Below are 19,402 nucleotides of genomic sequence, written 5' to 3' on the forward strand. Positions count from 1 at the left end.
AAGCTGAAGAGCCCTAGCCGCTTTAGCCTTTCCTTATAAGGAAGTTGTTCCATTCTGGTGGATAGAGGTTCTATACATATACTGGCCACTGATATATACACAAATCCTTTTGAAAATTGACCCCATAATATTTAGGTCCATTTATGTGTTAGTATGTGAAATAGTTTGGTGGCCTTTTTAGTCTACTTTCCAAGGCAATATAAAGAAATAAAATAAAAAACAAAGGAAATAAGGTAATAACTTTTTTATTGGACTGAATTAATGCATTTTATGATGAGCTTTTGAAGGTAACCCCCTTCTTCAGATCAGAAATAAGCAAATGTTGACTGATATCAGTATATATAAAGAAAACATGAAAGCATTTCAGGGCTAGGAAGAGAGAGGGGTAGGTGGGTTGGCAGGAAGACAGAGAGGTGGCAGATCAGTTTTAAATGTCTTTGTAGTGGGAAAGGAAGCCCAGATCTCTGTTAAGTCCTGTCTGGTAAGTGTCAAAATACCGTATCATTTTGATTTCAAAGGTTTTGCATTCTTGGATTGTCTTAAAGTTTCCTTTTAGCATTCTTACCATAAAATCATTTGTGCAGTGGTCAGTTTTCCAAGAGTGTTGTCCAACAGAGGTGACATCCTGGTTGGTGTTGCAATTTTTAATATGATATCTATGTAGGTTGATTTGGTTTTTAGCATTTGGCTTGTTTCACCGATGTAACATGCCTCTTTGCACTTTTTGCACTGAATGATGTACACCACATTAGAAGATACACTTGTGAAGGATCCTGTAATGCTGAATGTTTTTCCCATATGAGTGACCATGGGATCCTTTGAGATGTGTTTGCAGTTTGTCATACCACAAGAATATGTGGCATTCTCTTTTTCGTGGGTCTGTGTGGGGAGCTAGCTTTTTACCAATTTTTGTTTTAGATTATGTGGCTGATGGAAGGCCAGCACAGTTGGAGCTGGGAATATTTCTTTTAGTAATTCATCTTCCTGGAGTAGTGATTGTAGATCTCGTATAATTTTTCTTAGTTTTTCCAGCTCTGGATTGTATGTCACTACCAAGGGGTTCTGTCTGTGGTTTTCTTGTCCTTGTAGTTTAGTAAATTTTCTCTCAGTGTTTTAGAGGATGAAGCAATATTCTTGGAGACTATTTTAGCATTGTATCCTTTTGTTTGAAGGATTCAATCAGGGTCTTTAGGTGTTTATCTGTGTCTCTTGGGTCAGAGTAGATGTGGTGGTGTCATGTGGCTTGGTTGTGTATAATGGATTTTTTTTAATATGTGAAGGGTGAAAGCTGGAATTGTGGAGGTAGCTGCATCTGTTCTTAGGTTTTTTGTATATAGATGTTTATATGTAACCATTGTTGACAGAGACTGTGGTGTCTAGAAAATTGATTTTTGGGGAATAGTTAATTTTGTGTTCAAATTATTTTTATTGAGCCAAAAGGCAAAGCTCTGAATTATCCAAGAGGGAAGACAACAATCCACAATGAATCCAATTCACACTCTCTCCCCCCCTGCCCCCCCCCGGAGTCCCCGGCCTCAATATACAACAATGAGAAATGACTGGAAAATTGAAAGCAGAAAGAACAATGCAAAGAATCCACAATTAATTCAATATATGACTGAGTGCCAATATAACCGCATGTCATTGTATTCCAAAAAGGCTCCCAAGTCGCTTGGAAATGAGAGCCCGGTACAGAAGACAAATCAGTAACTTCTCTGTGTTCCCAAGTCAGTAGATAAATCATCTGAGTCCTCCATAGAGATAAAGTAGGAGAGTCCACATCCAGCCACTTGAGCAAGATGCATTTTAAGGTTATCAAAATTGACCATTTTAGAAAAGTACTCGTCCCCTTTTGTCGCAGATGATGAGCAGGAATAAAGCCAAAAAGAAGCAATGGGGAACAACGTATAGTCATCCGTCAGATGATGCCAATAAAAGCAAAAATCCCATCCCAGAAACCCGCTATGCCAGGACATAACCAAAACATATGACCCAGACTCACCTCTGACTGACCACACTTAGCACAATCTGCCTTAGTGCGGAATTTAGAGAGGTACGCTCGTCTAGGGGATATGTAGAGGCGCAAAACAAATTTATAATGAAGTTCCCAAAAGTACATATATATTTTCGCAAAGCTGGCAGCTTTTTTAAAGCATTTAAAACTACATCTTCTGACATCTCAATGTGAAGAACACAGGACCAAGAGGCCTGTAATTTATGATGGTCAAACAAAGGGGGTCTCATCTTTCAAATATCTATGATGGAATTTGAGGGGCACTGTCATCTGAGAGCCCAAAGTAAATGCAGTGGACAAAAGTTCTTGATGGCCCAAATTTAAATTGGGCCATCCCAAGGAGGTAATGCGAGAATGATGGATCTGCAAATAAGCGAAACCATTTCTAGAGAGCACCCTCCTGTTGGTGTGTAGCAAAGGGCTTCATACTACCATCTTCCTGGATCAGATGAAGTAAAAAAACAAAGTCCCTTTGCTTCCCATTGTGTAAATCTAGACCCTTCCAAACCAGGAGGAAATTGACTGTTAAAGCATACGATACTCCCCCGATATTCGCAGGGGTTCCGTTCCAGGAACCCCCCGCGAATCTTGAAAAACCGCAAATATGGTTTTTTGTGGGGGAGACTGGAGAGGGCAGCGGAAGAGGCAGGAGAGAGCAGCCGGAGCGCTGGCGAGTGAAGGAAATCACTCGCTGTATGCTCCGACTGCCTCTTCCTGCACTAAAGTCGGACCTTACCAATCAGGAACTTTGTGTCAAAGCAGCTCCTGATTGGTAAGTCCCGACTTTAGTGCAGGAAGAGGCAGTCGGAGCATACAGCGAGTGATTTCCTTCATTCGCCGGTGCTCCAGCTGCTCTCTCCTGCCTCTCCAGCTGTCCTCTCCTGGTCAGCGGTTCGCAATCGGAAAATACCGCAAATGACCGGGGGAACACTGGAAAGGGGATACTTGGAAACTGATGCCATGAAATTTTCAAAACCCACTGCCAAACTCGACGAAGAGGCTTGCAAAGCAGGAGGATGTAGGGAAGGAACAGAATGGAGATAGGCACTAAAATGCTCAGCCTGAAAGCAAGATGGCTCCAACTGAGTGATAGTAAACGCTATGGTTCCCCTAAAGAAATCATTAATGTGTCTCATTCCACAACTAATAATTATATCGCAAGTTCAGAAAACCTAAGCCCCACTTATACCAAGGTCTAGCAGCCATGGTGTAGGAAAGTCGGGCTCGCTTACCAGACCACAGAAAGTGTTGTACAAGATGGATAAATTTAGTCTCATCAGCACGTCATAAATAAAGAGGTAAAATTTGGAAAACAGAGCCAGAATGGTATGATTAAAATATTGAGAAGACTAACACATCCCATAAGAGAGAGTTGATATGCTTGCCACAGACGCAACTTATTAGTCAAAGAAACAAAGGAGCTATATTTATAGAGAAAAGAGTGGAAAGATCAAAGGGAATAAGAACACCTAGATATGGATAGTTAATTTTGAATTTAATTGTAGGATGGTATGTATTGAAAGAATTATAGAATTGTTTGAGAGTCTCTTCTCCCTCAGTCCAAATCATCAGGGGTTTTGTCTGAAATGTACAGTAAAACCTTGGATTGCAAGTAACTTGGTTTGCAAGGCAAGCAAAACATTTTATTAAATTTTAACTTGATATACAAGCAATGTCTTGCAATACAAATACATAACAGTATACACACATCACAACTGAGCTGATGGTTTTTCTCTCTCTGACACTGCAAGAGTTTAGTGACTGTTCTAAACAAGCAAAGTCTTGCAATATGAGTACATACAGTATACACATGTCACATCATCACAACTGAGCCGATGGTTCTCTCTCTGACGCTGCGGGAGTGTAGTGACTGTGTTCTAAATGAGCAAGGTCTTGCAATACAAGTACGTATAGTATTTTGTATTAAAGTTTTTGGGATGTGGAACAAATCGTCTGAGTTTCCATTATTTCCTATGGGGAAATTCACTTTGATATTCGAGTGCTTTGGATTGCAAGCATGCTTACGAAAATAATTATGCTCGCAAACCAAGGTTTTACTGTACAGTGGAACCTTGGTTTACGAGCATAATTCGATCCAGAAGCATGCTCGTAAACCAAATTGCTCGTATATCAAAGCGAGTTTCCCCATACGAAGTAAGGGAAACTCGCTTGATACGTTCCACCTCCTCCCCCCACCCCCCTCACCGCCCCCTCCCGAGGCTACTGGCACTGTTCCATCACCCCCCCCTGCTCAAACCGGCATCGTCCCCCACCCATGACCCCCCCCCGAGAACCGCATCGCACCCCTGTGCTGGAAGCGGCATCCACCCGCCCGCCCTCCCAAACAAGCTCCTTACCCCATCTGCTGCTTGTCGGTGCTAGTTAAAAAAAAATCCCGTCTCTTGCCTAGGCTGGGCCTTGAGCATCTGCGCATGCTCAAGGCCTTCTGGCTCTCATTCTCTCCGAGATCTCGGGGATGCGATGCCGGTTATCGGGGAGGGGCGTTCGCGGGCGGGCGGGGGGTGCTCGTTTATCGGGACATGCTCGTTTTGCAAGTTAAGGTTTGCGGGAGTGTTTTGCTCATCTTGCAAAATACTCGCAAACCAAGGTTCCACTGTATTTAGAAATGTCTCTTCTATTTCAACCATGAAGTGGGTTGCATATTGTATTTGTACAGAACCATCTTAGAGGGGATGATATTGGGGTGATCATGATTGAATTTAATTATCCAAAATGAGAGAGAGGGAGGGAAAGGGGTCAGGAGGCCTTAAAGTTAATTTATTAGGGAGGTGTGGTGGCATTTGCTTTGTGATGCAAGCCTGAAGTTTTGGCTAGAACACATATTCTAGCATTGACTCTGCATGATCCCAAAAAAATATACTCCAGAAAATAACCCTGCATGTGTGTATATCTATATATAATTTCTATAAAATTTCTATTTTTGTGAATTTTGATTGTGTGATAAATAAATGGCATGACCTCACTGGACATAAAACTGATAAGCATTCTTAAGAAAGCATGGAGTAATCGCAGAGAATGCTCAGGTTGCAAAGATGTGAGGTTGTGGGGAACAGATATGAAGTGAATGGCAATGCAATAGAAAAGGTTTGCAAGCTCGATGGGTCTTAGTTATTATCTGCTGTCATTTTTTGTTTCTGTGATTTACAATAGCTCTTTCTCTAGTTAAGTCTTTTTTCATTTATCTGTGCTGGAAGTAGGATATTCACACAAGTTGCTGTTTATCTTTTGATATATGACAACCATGTTGGTGCTGACAGGATGGCTTAGCAAATTGTGGCACTCTGAGCCAAATTTTGCATTTGCAGTCTCCTTCTCTCCCCCCCTCCCCCCGAGTTTTGATCCAATATCTCCCCCGCCCTCTGAAATTCCTCCTCCCAGTTGTATGAGGTGAAGCACCGATGATAAAAGATGCCAGAATCCTAGTCCAGCATCTCTCCATCTAGGAGTGTGAATGTAGACTGGACTAGGATTTCAGCACCCTTTATCATTGGTGTCCTCAGCCAGTGCCTCACCTGGTCCATAGGTTAAGCTGGCCCTGAGCGCTGATGGATATGGTGATGGTCTTGATGTGTTTTCCTCAGAAAAGTGCTGTATGTGCCAGGGTGGATACATTTTGACTGCCTGCTAGCACTCAGGCCCTGATTCTCCAAAAGTGCGTCCCGATTTTAGGCAGCTGTAGACGTCCTACAGCTGTCTAATCAGCCAATCGGGATGCACGTTTTTTAAAAAAAAATGCTCCCCAGGCAGGCCTGAAGGCGCCTCCGGGAGCCTAGGGAGACCCACAAGGTGCCTAAGCTCGCCTACAGGCCTTAGGCGAACTTAGGCGGCCCTACGCGTCTCCCTAGTAGAGGAAGAGACGCTTAAAATGTAGGCCAGCAAAATGCTGGTCTACATTGTAAGTAGACGCGGCCGCTATACTGATCGCGGCAAGGGATCTCCCTGCTGCAATAAAGTATAGCGGCCGCGGCCGCCTGTCCCATCACCGACAGGAGGATGCCTAACTCCTCCTGTTGGAACCCCGAACCCCGGAACCCCCTCCCCCCCAAACTCGTAATCGCCGACAGGAGGATGCCCAACTCCTCCTGTCGGAACCCCGGAACCCCCTTCCCCCCAAACTCATAATCGCCGACAGGAGGATGCCCAACTCCTCCTGTCGGAACCCCGGAACCCCCTCCCCCCCAAACTCGTAATCGCCGACAGGAGGATGCCCAACTCCTCCTGTCGGAACCCCCTCCCCCCCCCCAAACTCGTAATCGCCGACAGGAGGATGCCCAACTCCTCCTGTCGGAACCCCGGAACCCCCTCCCCCCCAAACTCGTAATCGCCGACAGGAGAATGCCCAACTCCTCCTGTCGGAACCCCGGAACCCCCTCCCCCCCAAACTCGTAATCGCCGACAGGAGGATGCCCAACTCCTCCTGCCGGAAAGCCCAACGACCCCCCGCCCCAACTAATCTCCCTCCCCCAACTAACCTTTCAATGTTGGTCAGCTGGACGGGTCTTGCTGCCGTCCAGCCGACGGGTCTGCCTCGTGGAAATGAGACGGCACGCCCCTTCCCGGCCCATCCCCGCTAAATCTAAGGCCTGATTGGCCCAGGCTGTAGAAGCCTGGACCAATCAGGCCTTAGGCATAGCGGGTCCGCCCATCCCCACTAATCCTAAGGCCTGATTGGCCAAGGTGCCTAGCCTGGGCCAATCAGGCCTTAGATTTAGCGGGGATGGGCCGGGAAGGGACGTGCCGTCTCATTTCCACGAGGCAGACCCGTCGGCTGGACGGCAGCAAGACCCGTCCAGCTGACCAACATTGAAAGGTTAGTTGGGGGAGGGAGATTAGTTGGGGCGGGGGGTCGTTGGGCTTTCCAGCAGGAGGAGTTGGGCATCCTCCTGTCGGCGATTACGAGTTTGGGGGGGAGGGGGTTCCGGGGTTCCGACAGGAGGAGTTGGGCATCCTCCTATCGGCGATTACGAGTTTGGGGGGGAGGGGGCTCGGGGTTCCGACAGGAGGAGTTAGGCATTCTCCTGTCAGTGATGGGACAGGCGGCCGCTATACATATTGCAGCAGGGAGATCCCTTGCTGCCATAAGTATAGCGGCCGCGTCTAATTTAACCCGATTCTCTAAAGACGCCGGTTACAGAATCGGCGTTTAGTATACGACGCCTCTCCCGGGCGGCCTGCCTGGGGAGCATTTTTTTTTTTTAAATGTGCATCCCGATTGGCTGATTAGACAGCTGTAGGACGTCTACAGCTGCCTAAAATCGGGACGCACTTTTGGAGAATCAGGGCCTCAGTGTTTGTGGTTATCACTTCCATGCTTTCATTGTATCTCTCTGTCACTCACTCACAGGGCAGGCGATGGAGATTGGCAGTGCAGCTTTAAATATTCTGGTAGAGTGCTGGGATGGACACTTGACTCCTCCAGAGGTGGCATCTTTGGCTGACAGGGCCTCAAGGGCTAGAGACTCCAATATGGTGCGAGCAGCAGCAGAACTGGCACTCAGTTGTTTGCCACATGCCCATGCATTAAACCCAAATGAGATCCAGCGGGCTCTGGTGCAGTGCAAGGAACAGGTATGGGTTTTATTTCCTTATATCAGAATATCACTGAAGTGATTTCACAGTCCTGGTTAGAGAAATGCTACCCTATTCCTCCACATAGGTGCCCTCAGTTTTTTGCCTATATTATGTAATTGTTTTGTTTACAGTGTAAATTTTTTTTTTTCCTTTTTGTTTATTTAAAAAGACACACATGATTTTACTTTGTTTTAGTCCATCATGGCGACTTGTTTCTTCCATTGGTAAGGGAATTGAGATTGAATACCTCACGTGCAACTATGTTTTCCTGTAGGGGTCCTCAGGAATGGAACCGCCTACCTTTGCACATTAGAAAGCAAAGCAATCTCGAGGCATTTAAGAAATTACTGAAGAGGCATTTATTTTGCAAGATGAAATATGGGCATTTTTTTTTTTTTTAATTCTTTATTCATTTTATCTTTTACATCAAGTGCACAGAAAATATAAACCATGAAACTAAAATATCACTTGGGATTCCACAAAGTTTCCTTAAAATAAGAAATATCCCCAACCCTCCCACCCTATCAATATCAGATAATATATATAACATGATATAATAAATACTATCCACCCCCCACCCCATACAAACGTTTATTTTAAACAGGGAAAAATGATAATTATTCATTACAATAATGGGTATTAAGAAATTTGTTTTATGAAAGCGCTGGTCGCTTATCTTGTTTATTTTATATGTATTTTATGTTTTTTAAATTATGTATGTTTATATTGTGAGCTGCCTTAGGAAAGGCAGGTTATAAATAAAAAAAAATTTTTAAACCACAAACAACTAAAAAAATAATGCCAGATCATGGAAGAGTGAAACGATGAAGGATAATTTAATTAATATCATAGATAGTTTCTATGAGCAGTAAACATTTGTTTAGAATTTCTTTCCTTCTACAGACATTATTGTACCACACTTGTTCTACCATGACGAGGCCAGGAGTACTTTTGCTGATCCAGCTAAGGACCTGTCCCTTTTCAGATATTTCAAAAACATATTTTTATAGTAAATGTAGTGCTTGTGAAAGATGTTTTTATGATCCTAGTTTTGGCCATTGGCCTAGGTATGCAGACTGAAGTCCACGTTATGTACCTTCAGTGGCATAGTAAGGAGGGGTGGGGGGCTGCACTTCACCCCGGGTGTGGTATTCCCCCCCCTTCCCACTCCTCCCCATGCCGCGCTCCTACCTTTTCCCCTATACCTTTTTAATTTAGGTGCAAGCAGCCGCGAACTTGCTGCTTGCGTTGGCTTTGGTGCTCTCTCCGACGTCACTTCCAGGAGTCACCCACAACTAGGAGATGACATTAGAGAGAGCGCCGAAGCCAACGCGAGCAGCCAGTTTGTGGCTGCTTGTGCCGAAGATAAAAAGGTACAGGGAAGGGGTGCACGCACAGCGGGGGGTGGGGGGAGGCAAGGAAGAGGGGCGCCACCGCCGCTCACCCCCGCTACGTGACTGTGTACCTTCCTGGATTTGAGAAGCATTTTTAGTATCATTTTCTAGTGAATTTTGTTCTTGAGGAAGTGCTAGATTAGCTGCACTGGAAATGGAGATCCTTCATTTACATACATAGAGGAAATATGCAATGGGCAGCAACATTGCAGACTTCTCCCACATGCTTCCCTGCATTGTACTGAACCTTGCTCTGTGAAAAAAGTAATTGTACCTGTTTTGACTCAGTTTTTGGTGCAACAGTTCAGGCTGCTAATAATGGTGCCAGTTAGTTCCAGCTTGTGGTGGTGATTTTTTTTTTGGGTGAGGCTGACATCAGTTCACTTACAGGTGGATTAATAACACCAATGGCATACAAAATCCAAATGACTGTAGATTTTGCATTTTAGAAGACTTGGCAAACTTCCTAAAAGCATATTGAGGTCCACTCTCTCAAGTTTCAAGTTTATTAAAAAAAATTTTTAAACCGCTTAATCAAATTTCTAAGTGGTGTACAATATAAAATTTACATAAAAACAGATTAAAAATCAGGGGTACTAGATAAAACCAAAACATCTTAATAAAACACATAAGACAAATGAACTTACTTCAAACAATAGGAGAGAAAGGGAAGAACTACAATTGTAAAAGAGAAAGCGAAACGAAAAAGGAAAATACAATAGGTTAGGGTTAAAAGCGATAAAATCTACTACTGTACTGTGTAAGAACATGTGCCAGTATGGAAGAAAGGGGAGGGATTTTACTCCAGTTACATAGCACCTGAAAACAGCAGAGTTTGAGATGGTCTAATCTTTCTAAATCAAGGAGATTGACTTTGTGGACCTGAAAGAGGCTTTCATATGCACACAGAGGCAATATCTTAGATTATTGATAGTTGCAACATTTCCAGTATGGCTCTTTCCTTGCTCATGTTCACCATTTGCCTTGTAGTCATTGTGATATATCTGTACAGGTTTGGAGTGCATGGTATATGTATTATTCTAGGACAGACATGTCTAACTGGCCCGCGGGCTAAATTTGACCCATGGGGTGATTAAATTTGTCCCGCGATCTGGGCTGAGATTTGGCCTGCCGTCCCTTCTCACGGCAGAGAGAACACGTGAATAGCTGGGGTCGGCACTCTTCCTCATTGGTTCTTGTGCTTGTCTGTCACCGCTGCAACAGACGTCCGATTGGTGGGAGTGAGCGTGCTCCATTTTCCTCCAGCGTCTTGGACTGACGACGTGGTATGTCGGGTGGGAGAAGGTGGCAACTTTCCTCTGCAGGCGATAGCGTTTCTTAGTGCCGGAAACTGCACTGAATGCTGCACACTGCTCTCGGCGCTAAAAACTGCTAGTGAACTTTAGTAAAAGGGGGAAGAATCTTAGTTTCCCCCTTTTACTAAAGTTTGGTAGCAGTTTTTAGCGCCGGGAGCAGCACACAGTATTCAGCGTGGCTCCTGGCGCTAAAAAACGCTATAGCGGTTTAATAAACAGGGGCACTGCAAAGATAGAAAATGGCATCGGACAGCAAAAAGGTTTTCATGAACGGTTACTTTAGTTTCAAGGACAAAACAACTGTTGTTTGGAAATACTGTGGTAAGGATTTTAAATACCATTGAAACCTCATCACAGTGGTTGGGGGATGGAGGGACTGGGGAGGAGAGGTGGAGGTAAAAGGAAGTTTTCTCTGTAGAGAAGACAGTGGGAGCGATCTGGATAGAGGAGGATTGAATGAGGGAGGGGGAAGAAGAAAGGAGAGGAAGAAGAAAGGAGAGTGATGAATGGAGAGAGTCAAGAATAGGGGGACAGATGAGTAAACAGAGCTTTACAATTGTTGCAGTTACTATGCCTAGGTATGATGAGCTGGAGCAAGAGCAGGATGTGACATCACTAAGTGTAACAAAAGGAAGACAGCATGAAAGAAAGAGGAAGGGAAACATGATTTGAATAATGACCAGTTTGTAATCCTATACTTCTACTACTAAGACTAAGGGGTCCTTTTATTAAGGTGCGCATTTAGTGCGCGCTAAATCGGTTAGCGTATCTTAATAAAAGGACCCCTAAGTATCTTAATTAAAAATTCAGCCCGTGACTTAGCCTATGTTTTATATTTTGGCCCCTTATGAAATTGAGTTTGACGCCCCTGTTTTAGGACAAGCAAGCAGTATATTCTCACAGATGTGTGATGTCATCCATGGAGTCTGGCACGGACAGTGAAAGTGTACTGTCACTTTAAGCTTCAACGAAGCTTTGCAACTGCCCATACCTCACATGTGTGAGTGCCTTCCCGCCTAATGTTGGCTTGCGAGGTCATCGTTTTATGTTTTTGGCAGAGTGAAGAATATGTATCTGGACTTCATCCACTCAAGTTTACCTTCCTGCTTTGATTTTTCTTTATTCTTGCCGTTATTTCCTTTTTTTAAGTAAGTGTCTGTATGATGTTGCTTCATATCAAAATTTTGTAACCTGTTTCTAACTTCGGGCCTATTGACATTTTTCTGCCTTCAGCCTTACCAAGGGCATCAACAGGTTTCCAGCAGAACTTTCACTTGACCCTTGGTTCCCTCCTGGACTTTAAGACTTCTTCCCGGCTGCAGTAGTTTTTCTCCAATGTATTCTTTTTATGTCTGGAAATTCTCCCGATATTCCAGAGCTTAAAATAAAAAAATAAAATTACAATAATACCTTGTCTCTATTAGGCCTGGACCTCGAGTACCCTATTCTAGCTGTTAACGCTCGTTATTTTCCCTCCGTACCGATCCTATTTAATATTGGTATCAGTGAACATCAACGTCGGCATCGACATCATTCTCGAGCATCATCTTTGTACTCAACATGAGATACCTCAACAAGTGTCACAGGTATCCATAACATTGAGTCACTCGATCTTATGCAGGCTGTCATTTCTGAAGTGTGCCTCTTCCTTGGGGTTACCAACGCTTTGACACCCTGCTGCACCTTATATACCAGCTTCATAGCCCACAGCTTCAAGCGGGGAAGGCAACTCTTGTTCAGAGGGAAGGGGGAGGGAGGGAGGAAGACAAACAGGACAAAGCACAGATTTTTGGCTTCCACCAAAAACATATGGTCTGCTTTGGCCAAAACTGGGTAGAGAAAAGAATTTTGGGCCAGTTTAGACACCATAACAGAAACCCAAATTCAGTTGGCCTCTATAAATAATTTTAACTGTACTAAATATGTCTTTTACTGATATAATTTGCTATTCTAAAGATAAAGAAGCATCTAAATAAACCAAACTTTGTGCCCTCAGTGACTTTAATATACATTTTGAAGCTCCATCACCTCTTGTGAAAAGGAAGTTCTCCTACTTCTTAAATCTGCTAGCTTTTCTCAATGGATCCAATTACCCACATGTCAAGCTAACCACTCTCTCCCAGTTTTAGAACTGAATCTATTGCTACGTTTTCTTCTGTGCCTTTGTTATAGACTGATCACTTTCTTCTTACTATCGAGCTGTCATTTAGCACTGCCAGTAGTACCTGATGAGTGGTTTACTTAATCACCAAGGGATTTAAAGTCTTGGATGCAGACTGGATCACTAAAGTCTAGGATTAAAGAGGACTGTAAAGATTTACAAAGGGACCTGAACAAACTAGGAGAGTGAGCGACGAGATGGCAGATGAAGTTTAATGTAGAGAAATGTAAAGTCTTGCATGTGGGAAACAGAAACCCAAATACAGCTATATGATGGGAGGGTTGGTAATGGGTGAAAGTACCCTAGAAAGGGACCTGGGGGTAATAGTGGACAAGACAATGAAGCTGTTGGCACAGTGTGCAGCGGCCTCAAAGAAGGCGAATAGAATACTAGGTATCATCAAGAAAGGTATTACAACCAGAACGAAAGAAGTTATCCTGCCATTGTATCGGGCGATGGTGCGCCCGCATCTGGAGTACTGCATACAGTTTTGGTCCCCGTACCTTAAGAAGGATATGGCGATACTCGATAGGGTCCAAAAAAGAGCGACACGATTGATAAAATGTATGGAAAACCTTTCATATGCTGAAAGATTAGAGAAACTGGGGCTCTTTTCCCTGGAAAAGCAGAGGGGACATGATAGAGACTTACAAGATCATGAAGGGCATAGAGAAAGTGGAGAGGGACAGATTCTTCAAACTTTCGAAAACTACAAGAGCGAGAGGGAATTCGGAAAAATTAAGAGGGGACGGATTCAGAACCAATGATAGGAAGTTCTTCTTCACCCAAAGGGTGGTGGACACCTGGAATGCGCTTCCAGAGGGTGTGATAGGACATAGTACGGTATTGGGGTTCAAGAAAGGATTAGATAATTTCCTGAAGGAAAAGGGGATAGAAGGGTATAGATAGATGATTACTATACAGGTCCTGGACCTGATGGGCTGCCGCGTGAGTGGACTGCTGGGCATGATGGACCTCTGGTCTGACTCAGCAGAGGCACTGCTTATGTTCTTTTTTTTTTTTTTTTTTATTTATTTATATTTTCAATTTACAATTCAAGTATCACTTGTACAGAAAAATAAAGATAAGCCAATAAAGTACTAATATAAACATTTCTACTCCCAGACTTTTTACAAGAAAAATCATTATAGCTTAACTTCAACTCTAGTCCACTATATGGATCCAAGGCATGGAAAGCGGATGATTAAAGTAATTTAAACAAACTAAGTTGTTATATAAAAGAAAATAGGCCCTTTAGGCAGAGACAGGTCAACAAAAATCAATTATCCTCTTATTCCCCCTTAAACCTGAGGTGCTGTAGACAAAAATGTTGTCAACTGGCTTGGATCAAAGAAAACATATTTTTTCATACTATATTGTATAACACATTTACAAGGGTGTCGAAGATAAAAAGTCGCCCCCAAAGCTATAACCCCTGGTTTTAAGAGAAGAAATTCACGTCTCCTTTTTTGTGTTTCTCGAGCCAGATCTGGAAAAATCAATATTTTAAGTCCCATAAATTTCTTAAGTCTATTTTTGAAGAAAAGCCTAAGCAACCAGTTTTTATCTGGTGCTAAGGCTACTGTAATCAACAGTGTCGCTGGAGAAACCATTTCTATATCAGAACGCTCCAATATTGCGGTAACATCTAACGGTTGCTGGTCCTTTTCTTGTAAACGCTGCTGTTCCTCTCTTTTAATAGGTAGATAATAAGCCTGCGTAAGAGGTGGCAACATATCTTCAGAAATTTCCAATATTTCCATCATGTATCGTTTCACTATGTCTCTCGGTGATATTGTTGCAATCCTCGGAAAGTTAATTAATCTGAGGTTATTATTTCTAGAAGAATTTTCTAAGGATTCCAGCTTCCTTCTCAAATTAGTATTATCTTTTATTAGTGTTTCTCTAATTTGTTTAGAAACTTTTAACTCCTGATGAATATTTTCTATGGAGCTTTTAGACTCATCAAATTCAACTTTTAAATTCCCCATTGTAACCTCTTGAACTTTAAGTCTTTCTTCCAACTGACTCAGTTGGGGTTTCACAGATTTTGCCAAATCTGCCACCAGATCCCAAAGAGAATCCAGGGTTACCTCTCTGGGTTTTTCAATGTGAAATGCATTAGTAAAATGAGAAGTCTCACCAGTTGAAGTTGATATTCTTTCTTGAACAGCATTTCTCTGATTCCAAACCCCTTCAGTTGTTGAACTCTCAGACTCTTCCAAACTCTCCTGAAAAGAAGAGTTAGTCTCCAGTCTCCCCTCTCTGATATCTGTGGCCTCCGGGGGAGAGCACTGCTCATGCTCCAACAGCACTTCCTCTCGTGGGGAGCTGGTTACCTGAGGCGGAGGGGGAGGTACTCTGGCGTCGGGGCTTAATGTTGTTTCTAAGCCCAAGGAGTTAGCGTCCGTTCCGCTCCGGCGCAACTCCAGCGGGACCCCCGACGCCCGGGGCGTCTCCTGCATACGTCGGAGGATCTCCTCAATGTTGCCGAAAACCGCTGCACCGGGCAGCCGCGAGGCTCCAGCGGCACTGCGTCCTCTTCGTTTCGGCATGAAGAAGGAAGCAGATATCTCGGGCAGCAGGTAAAAAGTTGTTAGAGGAGAGACTTCGGCGTGTTACTCAGCCGGTTGGGTCTGCGGCCATCTTGGATCCCTGCTTATGTTCTTATGTTCTCTCCACCATCTCTCTTGTTACTCAATGGTAATGATTCCTCCTGGAAACAGCAATGAAGATAGGGAATTAAAGTATACTAGAAAGCAGTAACAAGAATAAAGCATCAAGTGCATCATAGATAAGAGTTGTAGTTATGGGAGTTTCCCCATACCCCTCTTTCATATTTGTTTTATATAAGGCGTCGTCTGCTTTGGTACAAACTGAAGGGGGCAGCAGAGCCCTCTGGTGAAAGAGGAGGGATTCAAAACCTGGAATAGATTTATTCTGCACCTCTCACGAGCATGGGGAGATTTACCCGTCCATCCAGAATGACTTTATTTATTTATTTATTTATTTATTTTATTTATTCAATTTTTCTATACCGTTCTCCCAGGGAAGTTCAGAACGGTTTACATGAATTTATTCAGGTACTCAAGCATTTTTCCCATATGTCAGACCACAATTAGAAAAAATTATCTATAGATTTAAATATACCAAAAATATAAACACATTGGAATTGGTGGTCATTTTTTTTTATTCATTTGATTAGGTCAGATTCAGCGAGAGTCCATGCTCAACTCATTTCCATGAGATGGATTTAGTAAACAGGTGTCAATGTAGAATTAGTCAAAATGTGGTAAGATCCTTCTGCTTCTGTTAACTAGCAAGTGAGTTAAGGCATCTTTCAATCTGTCAGTCAAGGGAAAAAGTTTGAGCGTATAAGTCTTGAAAATATTAACTTTAAAAGCCAGTAATTTGTGACAGTAATTCATGCACTGATATGATCTCTTCTTTTCATAGGATAATATGATGCTGGAGAAAGCCTGCATGGCCGTGGAAGAAGCTGCTAAGGGAGGTGGGGTGTACCCAGAAGTCCTGTTTGAAGTTGCCCATCAGTGGTACTGGCTATATGAGCAAACAATTGGCGGTACTCCAGCCCAGAGAGAAGGAGCCACTGGTTGCAGCACCACTGGAATCCGTTCTGTGTCTGAAGCTGTCCGTGGCCTGACAGACAATAGAATAAACTCAGAGACAGCTGCGGTGACTGTTGCTGCAGCGGTGACTGCAGCAGCAACAGTGGTACCAGTTATTTCTGTGGGGTCAACTATATACCAGCAACATACAGCAATGGCACATGCTCATACACAGGGACTGCACCCATACACTACCCTTCAGACCCATATCCCTTCTGTTTGTACTCCCCAGTACATTGGACACCCCATTCAGCATGTGCCGCGACCAGCTGTGTTTCCAGTTCCAGGAACAGCATACCCCCAAGTAAGTCCAGCTGTGTTTCCAGTTCCAGGAACAGCATACCCCCAAGTAAGTCCCCCTGTGTGTTGAGTTTCTTCCTATAGAGGTCTGACTTCTGGCCACTGAAGTGCTCCGTATATTGTTTTCATCAGCAAACCATTGTGTCTAGCCTTCTCATTTCTCTCTAGCTTTTATCTATGTGTACAGGTAGAATTGTTAAGCAAGAACCTGTAAAGTCGATACAGAAAATGATTACATAGGCATAAAATCTAAAACAGTCTGCAGTTTGCTCTCCATTTACCTGTATTTTGTGAGCTGTTTCCATTTAAAAAGCTGCCTTCCAAAGTATGTTTCTGGACTTCCTTGTGACTGTCTTTATTCTTTAAGATGTAGTTTGGTTCATAGTCAAGGAAAGCATGAAGCCTCAGCCATTGCTAAAATCTCAGTGAGATGGAGGATCCACACTATCCAGGTTCTGGAAGGTTGTTGTAGATTGTGAGCTGTCACTGCAAAATCTTGGCTGCATCTTGGCTGAGTTGAAAGAGAGAGAGAGAAAAAAAACTAGGGAAGCAGTCCAAGTGGTTTCAGATGAAGGCTTATGGCTTCAAAGGAAGCTGGTACATTTTTTGGCCCTATAATTCCTCTCTCCTTTTCCTCCAAGCTGAATTGGAACTAGGGCGGCAATCTGGCACTGTGAGCCTTAGAACTTAAGAATAGCCAAGCAGGTTCAGAGTAATGATCCATCTTGCCCAATGTCCTGCTTCCAACAGTGGCCAAGCCAGGTCAGAAGTGTCAGGTAGAATCCCAAGAATAGCAAGATTCCATGCTACTGATTCCAGAGATAAGAAGTGTCTTCCCCTTCGTCTATTTTAATAATAGATGATGGACTTTTCCTCCAGGAACTTGTCCAAACCTTTTTTCAACCCAGATATGCTAACTGCTTTTACAAACATCTTCCAGCAATGAATTCCAGAGCTTAACTATTCATTAAAAGAAAAAAATTTTTTCATCTTAAAAGGATTACCATATAACTTCCATGTCCCCTAGTTTTTGTACTTTTTGAAAGAGTGAACAATCTGTTTACTTTAACAGATTCTACTCCACTCAAGATTTTGTTGACCTCTATCATATCTCCTCTCCAAGCCTTCATTGACAACTACCTGTGGATTTTCCATTATTTTAGCAGTCGTATGCACCCTTCTTTGCTCTTTTCTTTTCCTAGTTTTGTCTTTGTAGCAATAGACTTGTGTCCTAGAGCCATAACTACTTCTGTTCCTTAGAACCCTATATCATGTACTATAAATGTGGCCACTGCTGCCCTTATGGATATTCATGCCTCCCCCCACCCAAGAGTTTTGAATGCTGCCTTCACAGTATCCTCAGCTAACTAGGAATGGAAAGATTGAACTGAGGACCTTCCACATGGCAATGCTATGTACCACAATGCATCCACTGGATTGGCTAGGAAAGTTGTTTCTGGTGGAGTTTGCAAATTCACAGGATCAGAGGGAGATGGAGGAAGGGGGGACTGCAACAATGAAACACAAAAACCATACTTTGTAAAATTTTCTGAGATGTAGATGCACTCGAGCCCAAGCAGGGAGAGGAGAAAGGATCTAGCACAGCGTCTCGCCTCTCTCCACCGGAGTGGGTCTCCACATGGCTGCACCAAAGCCCCGCCCTCCATCTTTGGGCCTCCCAACAGCCTAACAGGAAGCAAACTGATCTGGCACCCGACGCTCTCAAGCCCCAGCAAGGAGAGGAGAAAGGATCTGGCACAGCGTTTCACTTTTTCCCACTGAAGCCAGTCTCACACAGCTGCACCGAGGCCCTGACCACCATCTTTGGGCCTCCCAGCAGCCCAACAGGAAGTGAACTGAACTGGGCACTCAACGCACTCAAGCCTCAGCAGGGAGAGGAGATAAGGACCTGGCACAGCATATCTCCTCTCCCCACTGCTCTACCTCTCTTGGTGTGGCAGCCTGGGATGGAATACCTCTGGTCCTAGGCAAATACCTATCCACTACATGATCATAAGACCTAACATATATTGGACCAACACCAACATTCAGAATCATTACAGACTGCCATGAGGTCACCACAAAGCCGAAACAAACCCACAAATTCCAGACCCAGGAAAGGTAGAACCGTACACACCCTGCCACGATCGACAGACTACCAGGCGGCCAACTACCTTTCCATCTCATGTGCTTATGCCAATATACAGTCTGTCAGGAACAAAGCCAACCTAATCAGAGACTGGCTTATGGAAGAAACGCTAGGTTCCTAACAGAACGTGGCTACCTTCAGTTAACATAAGAACATAAGAACTGCCATCTCCGGATCAGACCCATGGTCCATCGAGTCCGGCGATCCGCACACGCGGAGGCCCAGTCAGGTATACACCTGATGTAGTTTTACCACCCATATCCCTCTATGCCTCTCATAAGGAGATGTGCATCTAATTTGCCTTTGAATCCTAGCACAGTGGATTCCTTAATAACCTCCTGTGGAAGAGCATTCCAGGCGTTCACCACTCGCTGCGTAAAGCAGAACCTCCTGACATTTGTCCTGGACTTGTCCCCCCTTAGCTTTAAACCATGTCCTCTTGTCCGTGTCACGTTGGACAGTGTAAATAATTTGTTTTTCTGCTCTATTTTATCGATGTCTTTCAGTATTTTGAACGTCTCTATCATGTCCCCTCGCAGCCTCCTCTTCTCAAGGGAGAACAGTCCTAGTTTCTTGAGTCGTTCCTCATATTCCAAGTTCTCCATACCTCTTATTAGCTTCGTTGCTCGTCTCTGCACCCTCTCCAGCAGTTTTATATCCCTCTTTAGTTTGGGAGACCAATGTTGGACACAGTATTCCAAGTGTGGTCTGACCATTGCTCTATAAAGCGGCATTATGACTTTCTCCGATCTGCTCATGATTCCTTTCTTTATCATTCCTAACATTCTGTTCGCTTTCTTTGCCGCTGCCGCGCATTGTGCCGACGGCTTCAGGGTCCTATCTATCA

The 19,402-nt window shown here is 43.8% G+C and overlaps 1 protein-coding gene across 8 annotated transcripts in view; it reads left to right on the forward strand.

Annotated features, from left to right (window-relative positions):
• Nucleotides 1-19,402, forward strand: part of ZSWIM8 (zinc finger SWIM-type containing 8) — a 228,379-nt gene that overhangs the window by 160,179 nt on the left and 48,798 nt on the right. For 7 of the 8 annotated variants that reach the window (XM_033940124.1, XM_033940125.1, XM_033940122.1 and 4 more), the window contains 2 exons: nucleotides 7,380-7,603; nucleotides 15,934-16,455. In XM_033940124.1, coding sequence (XP_033796015.1) covers nucleotides 7,380-7,603; nucleotides 15,934-16,455 — 746 coding nt within the window. The remainder of the gene's footprint in view (nucleotides 1-7,379; nucleotides 7,604-15,933; nucleotides 16,456-19,402) is intronic. The other variant, XM_033940128.1, reaches the window with a different exon arrangement.

This window comes from Geotrypetes seraphini, chromosome 4, assembly GCF_902459505.1.
Source record: "Geotrypetes seraphini chromosome 4, aGeoSer1.1, whole genome shotgun sequence".
NCBI classification, from domain to species: domain Eukaryota; kingdom Metazoa; phylum Chordata; class Amphibia; order Gymnophiona; family Dermophiidae; genus Geotrypetes; species Geotrypetes seraphini.